The sequence below is a fragment of the Stylophora pistillata genome, chromosome 8, assembly GCF_964205215.1.
Source record: "Stylophora pistillata chromosome 8, jaStyPist1.2, whole genome shotgun sequence".
In the NCBI taxonomy this organism is placed as follows: Eukaryota; Metazoa; Cnidaria; class Anthozoa; order Scleractinia; family Pocilloporidae; genus Stylophora; species Stylophora pistillata.
The window spans coordinates 13109741-13126593 of record NC_142526.1 but is presented as its reverse complement, the minus strand read 5'-3'; the positions used below and the strand labels follow the sequence as shown (position 1 = coordinate 13126593).

General features: G+C 36.1%; 1 protein-coding gene across 2 annotated transcripts; it reads right to left on the bottom strand.

Moving 5' to 3' along the window:
- Positions 1–833: 833 nt before the first annotated feature.
- On the bottom strand, positions 834–16827 carry LOC111340040 (uncharacterized). 2 transcript variants are annotated; one of them, XM_088729510.1, is made up of 11 exons: positions 16675–16827; positions 8503–8910; positions 6307–7427; positions 5632–5673; positions 5053–5124; positions 4585–4650; positions 3864–3914; positions 3237–3356; positions 2563–2617; positions 2303–2427; positions 834–1868 (listed from the first exon to the last, which is right to left on the bottom strand). In XM_088729510.1, exons 2-11 carry the CDS (start codon positions 8906–8908, stop codon positions 1794–1796), a joined length of 2133 nt encoding a protein of 710 aa, XP_088585636.1. In that variant the 5' UTR covers positions 8909–8910; positions 16675–16827; the 3' UTR covers positions 834–1793. The 2 variants fall into 2 exon arrangements, with proteins under 2 accessions (XP_088585636.1, XP_088585637.1); XM_088729511.1 differs by having other exon boundaries at positions 3885–3914.
- Positions 16828–16853: the final 26 nt, after the last annotated feature.

Sequence of the window (16853 nt, the reverse complement as noted above, 5' to 3'; positions counted from 1 at the left end):
CCATCCTCGCAATTTTTTAAACTTTCTATATATATATAATGGTCTTTATTATGGAACCAGCGCAAAATAAAAGAGGCAATTTTGGAAAGATACCTATCGATTAATACGAAAGTGCGCAGTGGTTTAGTATCTGCCGTTTCTCTGATTTCAACGTTGTTTTGGGTGAAACTCCAGCATATCCTAACAGTGTTGTGTAAACCGAACCGAAAACAAAAATTCCAGAAGAAACCAATTATTTCCACTATGTACAGTTTGCACAAGACCAGAAGCCAGAATGGTGATAACTCCGACCAATGATTGACAAATTCTTTGACAGGAAATTAGCGGAAAGAGGGTCTGAAACTCACCACTCGGAGATCTTGGTACTTACCTGTCCAGTACCTGTGCATACGCCCATAGTGGGCGCATAAACGAGAGTAAGGGAACACGAGTACGTGTCCTTGAGGGAAGTCAAAATACGCGAGGACGGTTTCAATTTTTCCAAGGTTTCAATCGGTAACCGTATGGTGTCAAGGTGCCTTTGCGCCATTTTCTGTATTCTTTGCTGTGAATTTTAAATTGAGCTTTCGGATGGTCTGTCTCGTCCGTACAGGGCATCTTTCTTTCTGTATCCCTCAGAAGAGTTTATGCCCTTTCCAAACCCAACCAACGTTGCTGATTCAAGCAAGCGGTTGAGACCTTCTCGTTAGTACTTTATTGCTGCATAACATTATTCATTGACTGAACCACTGAACACTGTTCCTGTTTCCTACCTAGCACGATGGTTTTTTTTTTCCAGATTCCAGATACAACCTGGTCAAGATTAGAACAACGATCATAGAACAACTGAGATATCAGATAAAATATTTTTAATGTTTTAAACATCACATCTACAGAATAACAAAGATATCAGATAAAAATTTTTTTTATATGTTTTAAACATCACCTCTGCAAAATAACTGCTTGAGTTTTTTTTGTCCTCAACTAGGACATAATTATATTAACCTTATACCTTATGTAAGAATAACATGATAATTTTTTGGTATGCACTTGTGTGTCTTGGCCAAAACTTTTACAGAGTTAAGGACGTCGAGTCAACCAAACGTTTCCATTTCCTGTCAGTGAACTTCCTAATGGGCCCTATATCAATCGTATCTTATCATTTTCCGTCAATGAGTATAGTAGAGAGAGTAACGTTCACAATGAACAGAATGAATAAAGGAAACTTACCTATGAAATTTTTCTGGCTCCGTAGACACTCGACTGCATATCATGTCTTAAATACTTTAAATACTACCATTTGTTTCTCTAATTTCTCTCATTAGCACATTAAAATAACATCCCATTTTTAACCACATTTTGGGTAGAAAAATTAAAAAGTTACTTACGAATTTGTCAGAAAACGTGAACTAATAAAGATAAATTTCAATACTAGTTCTTAAATAACTTTTACGTCTGACCACACCTACTACTCTGATTTGTTTCGTGGCCAGGGGAAGTCAGAACGAGGCACTGAAAAACCTCAGCTTTTCGGTAAAAATTTTACATCTAACATATATCGCGCACGCTTTGAAGAGTTTAGTCATAAATTCGTGATAATCAAACGAATTCATCGAATTAGTTTGTACGAAATTCTATACAAGTGCTTTGAAAGACCTTCTATTCTGAGAGTTACATAGTCATCTAAAAAACCTCAGCATCTAGACACTGACATCAATAATGTACAATCTAGTGGGAAATATAATTAATCATGACAAATTATTTGTAAATATTCTAATTTAAAAACACCAAGGGATATGCTACAAGATATACACTTAAAACAGTTCATTAAACAAAAAACAAAAAATTAAGCCTAAAACGTCGAAACACCTTCTCAGTCTTTCAATTTCCTAGTAAATAAAAAAATACAATCAACATACAAAAACATTAACAAACAGGTAGAATTTAACTACAATTCTACCTGATCTATAACTCTAAAAGCAGCTGAGTACATAGGTTAATTATGGATACATAACATTACTTCTTCAAATTAAGGATACCGGTACTCGTGGTTTTATTACAAACAAAAAAAACCCAGCTCTCAGCCTATCAGCATCAGTGTCAATAAGATTACAAAGCTAAAAAGTACCAAATATGGTAATGCTAAACAGCTTGGATATTAAGTAACAGTAGCTGCTCAGATGCCAAACGCCACCACTTAACTGGTACATGGAGTGAGTGATAGCTGAATAATTCTACCCAACCTAGTTACTGTGACTAGAACAAAAACATTTAACAAACAAACAAAAAAAACATTTCACAACCAAGACCACTAATAACACACCTGCAACATGTCAACTTCAAGTGGCATGTCAACTTCAAGTGGCATGTCAACTTCAAGTGGCATGTCAACTTCAAGTGGCAACGCAAAATACTCCAATGCATCCTCATAGACTGAATCATCAGAGTCTAAACATAAAAGAGATAGACTTGGTTGATATAAGGTTGTAGGTATCTAATGTGGCATTTCAGAAGATAGCGTCTTATATAAAAACTTTTAAACTCTTTTTGACATTTAATCCCCTATAGCTGCTGAAAATTTACCTGACTCTTGGGGAAATGGTCCTGGCTGCTCATCAATGTCTGGTTCAACCTCCTCCTTAAAGATAAAACAAAAAAATTCAAAATCTCAACGTTATTTATTTAGAAATAAGGAGTTAATGATTATTTGAATTTCATTCATAAGGGGTATAAATTCTCAAGGAGCAAATTCATAGGCTTCTATATTTTAACTCAATCATTCCGCAAATACTGCTGCTGTAGTCTAGTCAACTCAAAAAGACAAAACAACTGTTAATTTTGGCCAAAGTAAGGATACACGGATGTTTTTAAAAAGCTTTTACATTATAGTACCCAAAAATTCGGTAGAGGATCTCTAAATACAGTTGTGTACAAGTATTCAGCAGTGTACAAGTATTCAGCAGTGTACAAGTATTCAGCAGTGTACAAGTATTCAGCAGTGTACAAGTATTCAATTTGGATACATAACCTCCATTCTTCAAATTAAAGATACGGTACTTTAATTTGCTTTAATCTAACAACGAGCCCCCGGCCATATCAGCATTAGTATCAATAAGATTTCAAAGTTTGAAGTACCAAGTGAGGTAACGCCAAAAATTTTGGATCTTATGTAACACCAGCCGCTTTGACGCCAAATGCCAGCATTCACGCACTGGTGCTATGCTTTTTAATTACCGAACGTTCAAAATTGCACATACACCGCTATCCGACGTATGGTCCAACTCTACGACTGCTCTTCTTCCTCCTGAAGCAACATCGTCTGCTCTCCTTGCCTCAAACAGCGACCCTGCCGCCAGCAAACACAACCGGCGATTTTCCTGAAACAATCATCACACAAACATTGATCATTATAGTTCATTTAACAAGAAAACGAAAACCCAGTGTCTAGCGTTTTGAAGTTTGTTTTCTGAGTGTAATCACTCATGTACAGTCCACATTAAAATAAGAAAAAGACAACAGAGAACTACGAGGAATAAAATGGTGACAGAAACTGTTCTCTAAATGCCATGGGTCGCTTGTGCAACAATTATTCAGCACTAAAGAGACAAATTGCTAGGAGAAAAATCCAGACACAATTTGAGCTTTAACTGGCCTGCTCAAAAAAATAAAAGGCCTAACGAACAAACAATCAAAATACTCAATCTAATGTAAGCAAACAATTTGGCAAGAAATTTTTAATAAAATGTTGGTTCTTGTGAAGAGCTGGGTTTCTTCTTTAAGGTGTGACACAGCTTGCATTTAGAGTGACACTAAGATTTCCGAGTCTTAACTCAGTAAAGGATATTTAGACCACAATGCCGAAATAGTCAGGGTGTAAACTTAACCTCAATCATCGTATTGGTAACCTGTTCGTTTTCTTCCAAATGCCTCCTCAGCTGAAAGGAAAGGATTAAAAGTTCTTTTAGTCCCCAAAATATAAATTATGTATTTATATAAATCCCTGTCACCGAGTAACTTTAGACAATCATAGTCTCATCAACAGTTTTTAAACTGTTAATGAATGTTATTTTTCGAAAAAATAACATTCAGGTAGATTAAGATATCCTTCTCATATCAGATTTCACAAAGGCTAATTTTAAATGAAAATATAAACATGGACAGTTGAATGATCCCCATATAAAATACATTCACTACTTTTGAAAATTAACCCATTTAAACTTATGTTTAACAACAATTAATGACCCCTGATTTAGGAACAAACGCGGTGTTTCTTTCCCCTCTGAGTTTATACGGCAGCTTACAAGATGATTTCTTTTTGTAGCAGTGACACTATTTGGTTAACATTCTCATATCTGTAATTTAAGTTCCTAATTAATACTCAACAGCAAAAAGAAATGTGTTTGAAGCAATTGTACTCAAAATCCTTCAAGGATTCTAAAAATAGGATGGCCTAAGCATCAACAAAAGTGGTGTTATTGTGCTTTGCATTCCTTAAATCAGTAGGCTATATATTGTCCACGAACATCAACATGTGCTGAGTCTATCTTTACTCTGAAAGATAACACCCCATGAGTTAGCAAGGACAACATTATGCAAGCCATATACCTCTGCATTTTCTGCCTGCAAATTATTCCTTTCCCCCACTAAATCATCACACCGCTGCCTGGATTCCTAGAAAAAAACAAACAAAAGTCATAGTTAGAGGAAACAAATAGAATGAAATAACTGATTTATCATAAACTCTCAATTTTTAAATACACCTCATATGCCTAGTGTCCACTTCTTGTTGTAATTTTAGACATTTTTAAAGTTTGATTAAGAAATTTGATAGACTTTTTACAGTTTAATAGTCAATTTATCATTAGCTCTTAACTTTTTACATACATTGTGCACACAGTATCTTTTTTCTGTTATAATTTTAGACAGCGGGCCACAAGTGTATTAGTTATTTTCACTATTCAGTGCCACCCTCTTAAAATAAAGTGTATTATCATTATTATTATTATTATCATTATTATTATTATTATTATTATTATTATTATTATCATTATTATTATTATTCCTGACATATACCTCTAAAGTCTGCCTCAGCTGGAACCGATCATCTAAGAGAATCTGACAAAATGAATCCCTTTCCTCTAGTTTCTAAAGAAAGAATTAAAATGTCAAGTTAAGCAATTTAAAATAAGATCATTTCTTGATGTGCTCTTTATTCTATTATCATCCAATACCTTCATATAATTTGTTTGAATGTGTTTATTCCAAACTGTTTGACTCACAGTCCTACAGTTTGTATGTCACAAGTGGCAGGAAAACCTGCATTTAAGTCAAAATTATTATCAACAATCACCATTTCACAACATGTTCCACCCACACCTGCATACAACAATCAACAACAAAGTAAAGTAAGGAAAACAAGATGATTTCAAATCAATTACCAGGTACTGCCAATTCCATATAGAGAAGAAAAGGGGGAAAAAACTCCACAAAGATTTATTGTTAAAATAAGACTGGTATAATGAAGCTAAGAATAACCATGGCTGATGAAAAGTAATTTCTCTATGACATATGCAGTTTGGATCATATATATATATATCCAATTAAAATTTTAAAAAGAAAATTTAAAAATGTTCCATTGAATTCACAACTTGCCTTTGCAAGATACAGGACACTTTTCTTTAAGGATTCCAATTCCTGAAAAAAAGTCATGAAGATACTAGGTCTAAGTTTAAGAAATGTAAGCATCTGAAAAATAACAAATTATGGATTAATATATATGTTTCATCATAATCCTCTGTTCCAAACAATAATGGAAAACTTTCAAGTCTTCAATCTAACCTGACCCGGATTTCATTGTGTTGCATTACATGAAATGAGTTTAAGACCCAACACTGCCTAAAATTACCCACTCGACTTGTACAAATATACTATCTCTTTACAGGTGAATCCAGTTTACTTTGTTGAATTCCATGATGTGAGTTTTCATTAAGACCCAGTACACTGCCAAAAATTACCCACTTAACTGAAAACAGATATACTGTCATCTTCACAGGTGAATCCAGTTTAGGTACATGTGATATCAGCTGAATTTTAATTGAACATTTCATTTCGCATCTAAAACAACTTACCTGAATAAGTTTAATTTTGACTCCAAGAAAAACAATCAACAGATAAATGTGAGTCCCCAAAAACTTAACATATGAATCTGGCTTATAGTCTCAAATCTTCCAAACTGTAAATTTCTGAAACCCAGACAAAAGCTTCACGGCTCAGTTAGCTTTTCCTTCATATCATAATGACTGTGTAAGTACAACAGCATATTATTACCTGTTGAGTTTCCTCCAGAAGACCATTATTTTCTGTGGCATCATAATGTTCTACAGCTCTGCCATTTTCATCACCATTTTCTTCACCATTTTCTTCACCATTTTCTGGGATGCCAGCTTCCACATCAGCTAGATTAGTCTGGTTTGGCCTGCTGTTATGACGTCCTGTCACTAGTGAGGGGGAGTTTCCTCCAGATTGTGTTCCTTCAGGAGTAGTGGGTCTGGCTGGAGTAGTGGGTCTGGCTAGTGACAGTGACTGAATCTGATGTTTAGGTTTTCCAACTTCAGGTATAACAGTACATGTAGATGTACTGTTTTGGTACTGGACATCTTCATGCCCTAAGGTATTTTTAATTGACTCTGGAGGAGGGGAACCAGATTGAGGACAATCAATTCCAAAATGTCCTGCTTGTATAGAGGGTAGATTCAAATCTGACTCACTACCCAGTAGACCTGTTAATAATTCCTGCCTGACATCATGCTTAATAGTGCTGTGTGGGGGCTGATACCTTTTGCTTTTTGGAATGGCTCCTTGGTATTCCCTTGCTCTGGGGTTATCCTCTACATATGTTGATAAAGGATATAGAGCAGGTGTGTTGGGTCTTGCTGGGGTTCTTAAATGATCTGGCTGCTTGTTGGAATCTTCTGAGAGGCTTGCCAGTGATTGAAGCTTATGTTTAGATTTTCCAACCACAGGTGTAACAGTAAATTCACTGTTTTGGAACCGATTTCCTTCATTCTCCAAAGCAAGTGTGTGCATTATAGCAGTGGAGAATGATGTTATCTGAGTGTGTGAGTCACCTTTGTCTGAGAAGAACCCAGTTTCTTGATTTTCATCTTTTGCTGAAGAATTACAGAGAATTTCACAACAAGAAGCATTCCCCACAGCACTTTCAATCGATTGTGGAGAGGAAGAACTGAATTGACACTCATTTCCAAAATCTCCCCCTGGTATGGGGGGTTGGTTTAAATGTGACCTTCTAACTGATAGGCCTGTCAATAATTCCTGCCTCACTTTAGGTTCAACAGTGCTGTATGGAGGCTGAGCCTGTTTCCTCTCTGGAATGGCTCCTTGGTATTCACATACTCTAGCCTCAGCGACTTGCAATGATAATGGAGGATCTAGAGCAAAATAAGAAGAAACATGGAACACCAAAAACAATCTGGAATGAACTGATATGTACAAAATTAACCAATACTATACCTTTTAACTTACTAAGTTAGTTTATCACACTCAAGAAGTAAAACCTGTCCAATCAGTAATCAGTAGAAATTGTGACAGCTAAGGTGAAATTGTAAATTGGTCATGGTAAAGAGTTGAAAAGCTGATGTTTCGAGCATTAGCTGATGTTTTCAAACAATTTAGCCCTTTGGATATATCAACAAAGTTGAAATGGTAAATTGGCCACCGTAATGATTACGAATGCTGACGTTTCGAGCGTTAGCCCTTCATTCTCTCCGACAAAAGGGCTAACGCTCGAAACGTCAGCATTTGTAATCATTACGGTGGCCAATTTACTATTTCAACTTTGTTGATATATCCAAATTATTTCGTTACTCCCACTGACGCAGCCCCAAACAGTTGCTTTCGAAACTATCAGCCTTTATTCAATTTAGCCCTTTGTTTGATGAAGAGCTAACCCCCGAAATGTCAGCTCTTTCACTATTAGGTGACCAACTTCCTCAGTTTTGAAATGTATTGAGGCAGTCTAACTTCGCTCCTCAAAAGTTTGCAGACAACCATGAATACTAGAGGCTTTTTGCAGTCAGGAAGGCAATTCCAAGGAAGGCTTCAGTTAAAAAGTAAATTTTTAGCCAGAACTTTGCAAATGGCTGGATGTGTTCATGGTTTCTTACGACACCACACTTAAACTTCAACATAACATATTAAGTGATTAAGTTGAATCAAAAGGAATCTTAAATAACTTGCCATTGGCAATATAAATATAAACATAACTTACTAAAAAACCAAAGAACAAATTCTCAAACATGTAGAAAGAGAAAGATCTGGTTAATTCCTAATGTTGGGAAAATTAAATAAAAAAGAGATACTAATAATGGATTGTTTCCATGTTTGACACTTATCATCTAGTGTGTTTATTTTCACAATGAAGCATTACTTTGTTGAGAATCACACATCAATATGACACATTTGGGAATACATGATTTTTTGTGTTGAATTACAAGGCAAACTTACCATTCACTAGAAGGAAAGGTTTATCCTGTGGAGAAAAGTCTATTGGCTCATCCAAGTCACGACTACAGCTAAAAGTTCCTGGAAGTGACATCTCTGCTGGTAGAGAGCCATGGCGGTCAACTCCATCCATCATGTCTCCCCAATGATCAGCCAAAAGATCTGCAAGTTCCTTGGACAATTGAAGATTTGTAAATACAAGTTTCCACTTTTCTAATGACAATGCTTGATTGTTCCTTTCATAATGGCTAACAAGCTCACCAACTGATGTAAAATGAAAGGTGTCATGAATACTCAAGACAGTTGCTAGTTGCTCCAAAGGAACCTTTTTCAACTCTATTAATTTTATCAACTTTTCTTTCAAAGTAGGAGGTACATCATCCAACTGTCGCCTATCATCTGATTCCATTTCTGAAAAAAAAAATTAGTTAGTTTCATCAGAGACATAATATCAAGTTAATTTGTTGACAACTTGAGACATTTTTGTCTGCATAGCCACTGACTGTGATATGAGAATAAACTCCCAAGGGGAGAGGGAGTTTAAGGATGTGTCCCCAAAGAAAAAAAATTGAAAAATTGAAGTAGTTAAAACATTCATCTCCCCAACTTGAGCATGAATGGAGAGTCCACATTACTTAAAATGTGGTCAGCATGAGAGCCTCTGCAATAGTCATTGAATCCACTGACTAGTGTAAAAGAGGCTCTGCATAAAAATTTCGAGTGGACAATATTTAAGGCAAGTACCAAGGGAACAAGGCATAAATCAGAACTAGAGAGGCAATTAGGAACTTGTCTAAAGCAAGAGTTTGCTGTCTCAAAATTACCAGTTTAGATAAAAAAAAACCTTAGATGTGTGTGAAATAATAGTTTAAGCATGAGAGCAAATATTGAATCTGTTTGTGTGACTCAAACTCATGGTGTGAGACTATAATTGCGAACTTGAAACAACAAGAACCTAATTGCTTCCTATTTTCAAGAGTCTTATTTATAGTTAAGCAATATCAATGACAGCAAAAAATTACGTCCCACAAAACAAAAATGTTACTGAGGGTATACTGTGAACACCATTCCAGTACAGGCAGTGTGCACACTCTGATTGCATCGCATTGTGGTAGCGTTATTTTCAATATGGCGGTAAAAGTGGTAGAAACGGGTAGAGTTTGAGTGATATTCTGTAAAAGTTAGGCTGTTTCTTTTTCCTTTCACTATAATTTGATATATCTGAATGTGCAGAAGTATTTTTCGTGTGTATTTGTCACTCATTATATCATTCTCAAGGACAAGTGCAAGCACTATATTTTAGCATGTAATTTGAGACTGGTTTTTGAGCAGGTCAAATTCGTTGTATGTCATAGTTTGAAGCCTTTCAAAGATTTGTATATGGCCACTTTGATCCTTCTTCAACAGCACTGACCAAACGCGCTCAAATGTGCTCCAACGGTACAAATGTTTTATGCATTTTAAGTAATAGTGTTTGAGAACCTTTTGTGGAGCAAAAAGGCCCATTGTTGTGTTTAGTGTGTTGCGTTACATAGTGTTACTACTGCAAGGGCATTTATCAATTGTGTTGTAAATCTACTTTCCTAAGTGAAGGAAAATTAAATAATTGCAAAGGTTGTGTGGTGAATCTTCTATCTTGATCATTGAATGAACGACAGTTAAATTAGAGCAATGAAAACAGTCACTTGATCCATGGAAAACCTCTACTTTGCATGAGGCGACATGCTGGAAAGCCAGAAAGCAAAAGGTAGTGGACCGTTAAAAGGTGTTGATAGGCCTGTACATCTCCTACCACTCACTAATGCCTTTAAATATTCTACCCTCAAAGTTAAGCTCTTATTAGGATGTCTCTTAATGACTTTCCTTTGTGATGTGATAATAAGGGTCAGTATTTAGGTGTCATAATTCTCCATCTGTATGTTCTTGAGGTTTGGCAAAGCCAGATGAGATTGCGTTACAAAAGGCAGTACTTTCTTCTGTTCACACACTATTTTCTTTGTTTCAGAGTATACTTCTCTCCTGAAGTAATAACTCCAGAGATATGGTTCTCAAAACCATCATATAGGTTTCCTCTATTCTCCAAGGGTATTTAGAAACTCTGTACATTTTTACTAAACGTGGAGCGAGACAAGTTCGTTCTTAGGAGGCGTGGGACTTCTCCTTTTACAAATGCCGTATTTATGCTCGGTGGAAAAAGTTTGTCTATGACAAGGTCTCTGTCTCTCTAATAATTATGCGTTTGCATGTCGAGGGTCAATTCACAGTTGAATAACTCACGTCTAGGAATATAATTACTGACTGTGAAATTATTCATCCCACCATCGGTTGGGAGTGTAACTGTTGCCATTTGTGTCAAGATTCTTAGGTAGATTGCAGTTTTGAATCTTTCTAAATAACGTCAGTTGCCTTCTTAAAACCAATTTGTCACTGAGGATTGACAGGAGTCGCGCAGGCCCGTCAAATGTTTTAACTTTCGAAGGAATGGCAACAGACAGTGAATCCCCATTGCAATCAACCTATATTCATGCCTTATCTCACTGCCACCAAAGATGTTCACACCAACACATCAAGATGCAAGTGACTCAATTTTTGTTTTACAACCATGACGTAATACAATCAGAGTGCGCACACCGCCTGATTCCAGTATATGGCAGCTCAAATTAAAAAAAATATGTATATATTTGAAAGGAAAAATCAAATGAACTCACAAGTAGAGTCCCCAGAGAGTTGCATTATTTTGGTTGCTTCATTGAAGGTATATACACAAGTTAAGTCACCGACACCAAACAGAGAATACCCAGTAATTCCCTTGCATAAAACCTTCTCAGGATCTCTACCTTATGTCAAACAACTAAAACCGCCTCCTGGTTAGCTCAATGGATAGAGCGCTGGACTGTTGTGAGGGAGGTCGAGGGTTCAAGCCCCGGCCAGACCAACACTCAAGGTCTTAAAATAATTGAGAAGAATATGCTACCTTTCTATAACATCAAGAAATGGTTTAGATATTCTAGTCTTCTCGGATAGGGACGAATAAATGGAGGTCCCGTCTCCTGCAGGGTTGGGGTAGGAGACATTAATTTCCCACACACAAGATTACTGTGTGATGGATGTCCTCTCCGGGGTGGGATGGGTGGGTAAAAAAAGGGTTTAGGTGTCAATTGGAACGAAAGTTCTGTTCCTTTCTCCTGCCATCCCTGTGGTGAATTAATTAAACTTAAACTAAACTTAAACTTAAACTTAAATTTAAAACTCTTAATTGATCAAAAAATTGATGACCATACTGATTAGCTTTCTCAAAATACAATGCTATAAAAATAAAATTGTAATTTAAATCTTCAGCATATGCATACTTTATTGTTACATCATAACTCTCTACTGGATCAAAATCATTAATGTTGTGGTTGTTTTATGTCTATAAAAATTTCTGTGATTTTGAACATTTAATTGTACCTGGATCTTTGTAAAATTCAGTTCACTTAGCCCTTTGCACCTTACATTGCTTAAGCGTGCAAATGTTCCAGCACACAATATCATCTGGTTCTATCTTTCTTGTATAAGGCCAGTTCTAGAATATTGTGCCCCACTGTACCATCACGCCTGCCTGACTACTTACAGTCAAACTAAGTGAAGCGTACCCCTCAAGATTACATTAATGAATTGATTGTTTGGATATTGAACCCACCAGTCATTTCAAGAATGCAATAATGAATTGATTATTTGATTTTTGAACCCGCTAGCCGTTTCAAGAATGCAATAATGGATTGATTATTTGAATATTGAACCCGATAGCCGTATCCGTTTTGATTCAAATCAGAAGTCCATTTCTGATTGGATTATGCCAACACGTGATGATGAAATGGAACCATTTCATGGCTTCAGACATGGCGGGAAAGGTGAGTTCGACTGTTGTGTAGAACTTCTTGTAAATTAAATGCTGTAAATGGAATGTTATCGACAGCTCATTTCGCCTATTTACATCTTGACGAACTTGTAGAAATTCTTGTGTGCATTCATGGTCGAAGAAAATAGTTTACGGGCGAAGCCATCGCAAGACTTTTTTATTTAGTAAATATTTGCGATTGACTGTTTTTGCAGTGTTTTTACAGTGCAGTTTGTTCATTTTCAGGATTCCTCATCGAATAGAACAGTCTTATTGGTCTAATCAGAAATGGACTTCTGATTTGAACAATGATCCGTGCCTTTTCCAAACGGATACGGCTATCGGGTTCAATATTCAAATAATCAATCCATTATTGCATCCGTGAAACGGCTAGTGGGTTCAATAATCAAATAATCAATTCATTATTGCATTCTTGAAATGACTGGCGGGTTCAATATCCAAACGATCAATTCAATAATGTAATCTTGAGGGGTACGCTTCACTTAGTTTGACTGTAAGTAAGGATATTGAACACATTCAAAAACGTGCAGTATCAATTATTTTTCCAGGCCTTTCTTACAATGACAACCTGCCCATATCATATACAACATGGCATCTTTAAAGGAAAAAAAAATTGTTTGATTCTATTGTATCTAATCCAGATCATAAGTTGCACCATTTTCCCCCTCCCAAGAACTATTGTCATTATAACTTTAGAAAAAAACGCCACTTTGCCAATCCTGTCATGCATACCAAGTGTTTTTCTAGCACATTTCTGCCATCTATGTGCAGGCATTAGCAGTTTTCGTAGTCTGAATTTTTACGAATTTTCTATAAATTAGTATTCCGAGCTTAATTTTGTAGATTTTAGTACTTTTTCATATTAGAAGCTTTGTATTAATGGAATTTGTAAATTCATACAATTCAGCTTTAGACGGCTGCCATATGGATTCAATTAAAGCTCTACTAGCTCTGCTTAACATCAGAGTAAGTACCAAAACAAAAGAGGATTTTTTTGTTTTGGTACTTTTTTGGCTAGATGTGATGAATCATTCTTGTTCATTCAAACTACACTTGTTTCAGTATTATTTTGAAGAAGTAACCATTGAGAAAAATAATTACCACTGCTAACTGTACATCTATCAAAAGCTTCAATGAAACTTTATCAGTACCTACAGCTCATGTGGAGCATTTTTAAAGGCAACTATATGGCAAAACAAAAATATGACTGCTAGTCACAGTTTGGGGGAAAAAAATTCAAAATGCCTCTCCTAAAAAATGCCCCTCCCTCTTCTCATCCTACCCTTAATCCCTAAGTAGTAAGTAAGTGAAGACTTTATTGAAAGAGGGTAGCACTAAAATAGTATAAAAATACTAACAAATCAGTGGCCTTCTAAAATTATATACAATACGGATGTATAAAATAGAGGAGATAAGACAAAAAAAGTCATAAAGTTAATTAATGGTGCAAAAGTATAACTAAATCACAGAATAAAATGATTTAAAAGCTGCTGTTCTTCAAAAAATGTTTTTCCAAGGAGAGTTCCTAAAAGAATTTAACGACACTATTTTCCACATGGATAGCGGTAAGCTGTTCCACGCTTGATAGGCAGTCACAGTAAATGTTCTTCCTCCTTCAGTTTTACTTTGGATAACAGGGCGAGCAATACTGAAGTTGGCATACACGGTGTACCTAGTCTGCCATGAATGAGTGCCGCTAGTAAGCTTAAGTAAACTTTTAACTCACACTGATTTGAATTAAGGTGGCTGAACACAGTTTTTGCGTGTGCTTTTGCTGATGCAATTCAGTGCGCGCACAGGGATTCCAATAAACAAACATGCCTTCAATAGAGTGGTCATTTCATTTACTCAACATGTACCCACACTATCTGTGCTATGTTTTACTCTATAGTTGAGCAGTGTATTGAAGGCTTTAATCTTTTATTACAAAGATATGTTAGAAAAGTTAACAGTGCAAAGAATCCAGCAATTCTCAGCTTTTAAGTCATTACCAAAAGAACCCTGTTAAATGCAGCGCATGCGCAGTAAGTAAAAAAATTGCGATTGAATGGAAAATTGCCTTCTCGGAAATAATATGCCTATTTCTTGAGAACCACTCATAAGAATAGACAATATTCATATTCCCCGATGGCCCTGTGACGAGTAAGTGCTTGCGCGTGAATGTGAGGCTAATGCGGGGAAAAGTTGCTGCGAAAGTTATGACCGGTTTGCAGAAATGGAAGTAAATTTTAAAAACTGGAAGGTTTCAGAGCTTAAAAAATACCTGTAGGCTCGACGAACATCTGTCTCCAACAAAATGAAGGAAGAATTAGTTGAACTGATGGAAAGAACCCACGAACTCGCTCCCGAATTGACCAACGACTGTGAGTCTATAAGTGATATTAATGTTGTGAATGCAAAGTTGGTTACAAGAGATGGTTTAATCCCAAATCCTTTCAACCTCCATTCTGACTGGAGCACTGATATTTGAGTTACCCCAAACTTTACCTGGGGAGATGTGTATTGCTATTTAATAAACAAGAGGGGATATGACCAAGAATCCCTACAGGTGTAAGGGTCTCTTGAAGACAAAGACTAGGGATGGACATGAGTACAATCTTCAAAGAAACAAGAACATCTATTTTGAACACCACATCATATGATTCTCTGTTGAACGTATGGAATGTTTAGAGCATATACGAGTAAGCCTTGACATTAACATTTAGGCTTTCCAGCTGGCATGCTGTGATCCACCTTCAACATCATTCCTGTTCACTTACTCCAGGAGCATACTGTTTTTTTTCGTCATTAATTTTGTTGGAAAACAGTGGAAAACAACATTTGCAACTTCGGGGTATTTGAATGAGTACTTTTTCTTAGCCTCGCTGTTGGTACAGTTGTAGGCACAACAATGATGTTTCGGCATTTTTACGCGAAAGTGAAGAAATCGCTACACAAACACTATAAGTCTCATCCACTTTTCCCCGCATCAGCCTCACATTCATGCTCAGGGGCCTACTCATCCCAGGACCATCGGGGAATATGAATATTGTCTAATTTGGCACAAAAATAATTTAGGAAATAAGTAACTGGAGTATTGAAAAAAATTTCTTTTAAACAAGGAAATTCTAGAAAATCGAGTGAACCTTCAACAAGGGATAATTAAAGATCTCTCTGTTAAATTGTTAGCAAAATGGTGTTAACTTGTGAGTATTGTTACAAGCTCATTGCATGCAAATTATAAAGAAAATCAAATGACTACATTTTCAACAAAGAAACAAAACCGATTTTAATTGCCTGTTTATATCTATTCATGTCGCCATGGCAACAACACATAAGTCAGCTTAACTATCAAATAAACAAAGTTTGTGTTGTTAACTTGCTTGCTGCCAGTTTTGGTGACCGAGAGATCAAGGGTTCTAGAGAAAATGGAGAAAGAAACAAAGGTATCTAAAATTGTGTTAAGCCACCTTAACTGCAAGGATTTTTAGAAGATACAAATTGTACATTTCATCTATAAAAAATTCCGTAAGGATCAGAACAAATCATTACATTTCTTTATAAATTTTTCGTCCCAGTGTGGGCCACAGAACTCACTGAAAACTTGTAAGTTATAATGAAAATGTGTTGTCCTCTGAAAAGTCACTATGAAAAGCTCAGATGTAATGAACCAAATGTAACTTAATGCAACATGAGAGTATCTTTACCAATTGCTTACACCTAAACCTTTTCCATCTGGCTGACTACCAGCCAACTTGATTTTGATTTTGCATTAGCACAATAAATTAAAGTGCGAACGTCTCTACAAAAACAAACAAACACGCGCAACTCCAAAATTCATCGGCATGTTCTTACGTCAAGAAATACAAAAACGTTTTGTTGTGTAGTGTATATCGTTGGTTATTTTTGCGAGTTGTGTCGTATTTTGACATGAGATTTATTTGTACTCCACGAAGCACCTTAGCGCTTAACATACTCGGGAACAATTAGCTCGTAAAGCACCAACTTCGAAGATGGAAGCATGCGATCGTCATTTTTCAATTACCGTTAAGTTCTGTATCATCGAGCTTTCGGCGAGATCTTTGAAATCTACTGTAGCATATCTAGGTACTAGTTTTTACAAAGCTATCACGCTGCTAACATCAAATATATCATTAAAAAATTGATAATTTGCTTATGAACGATAACATTTCAGAAACGTACCAAGTATGGTTGAGTTTCTTAATACGTATAAGCCCTAAGTCTGTCTTTAAATTGATTTCAATACCTAGTAAACAGGTGAAACTCGAGCATACCTTAACAGTGTTGATCAAATCACACCAATCCGGAAGAAAAAAGCCCCATTACCTCCGCTAAATCGTGTAAATTACGTCTTTAACTTGAATCCGCACAAATGCTATTTTTCTACCAACTTATCGGATCAAAAACGATTACCCAAGAATCACTGGGCCACGGTCGCCCCCAGTGATTGGCG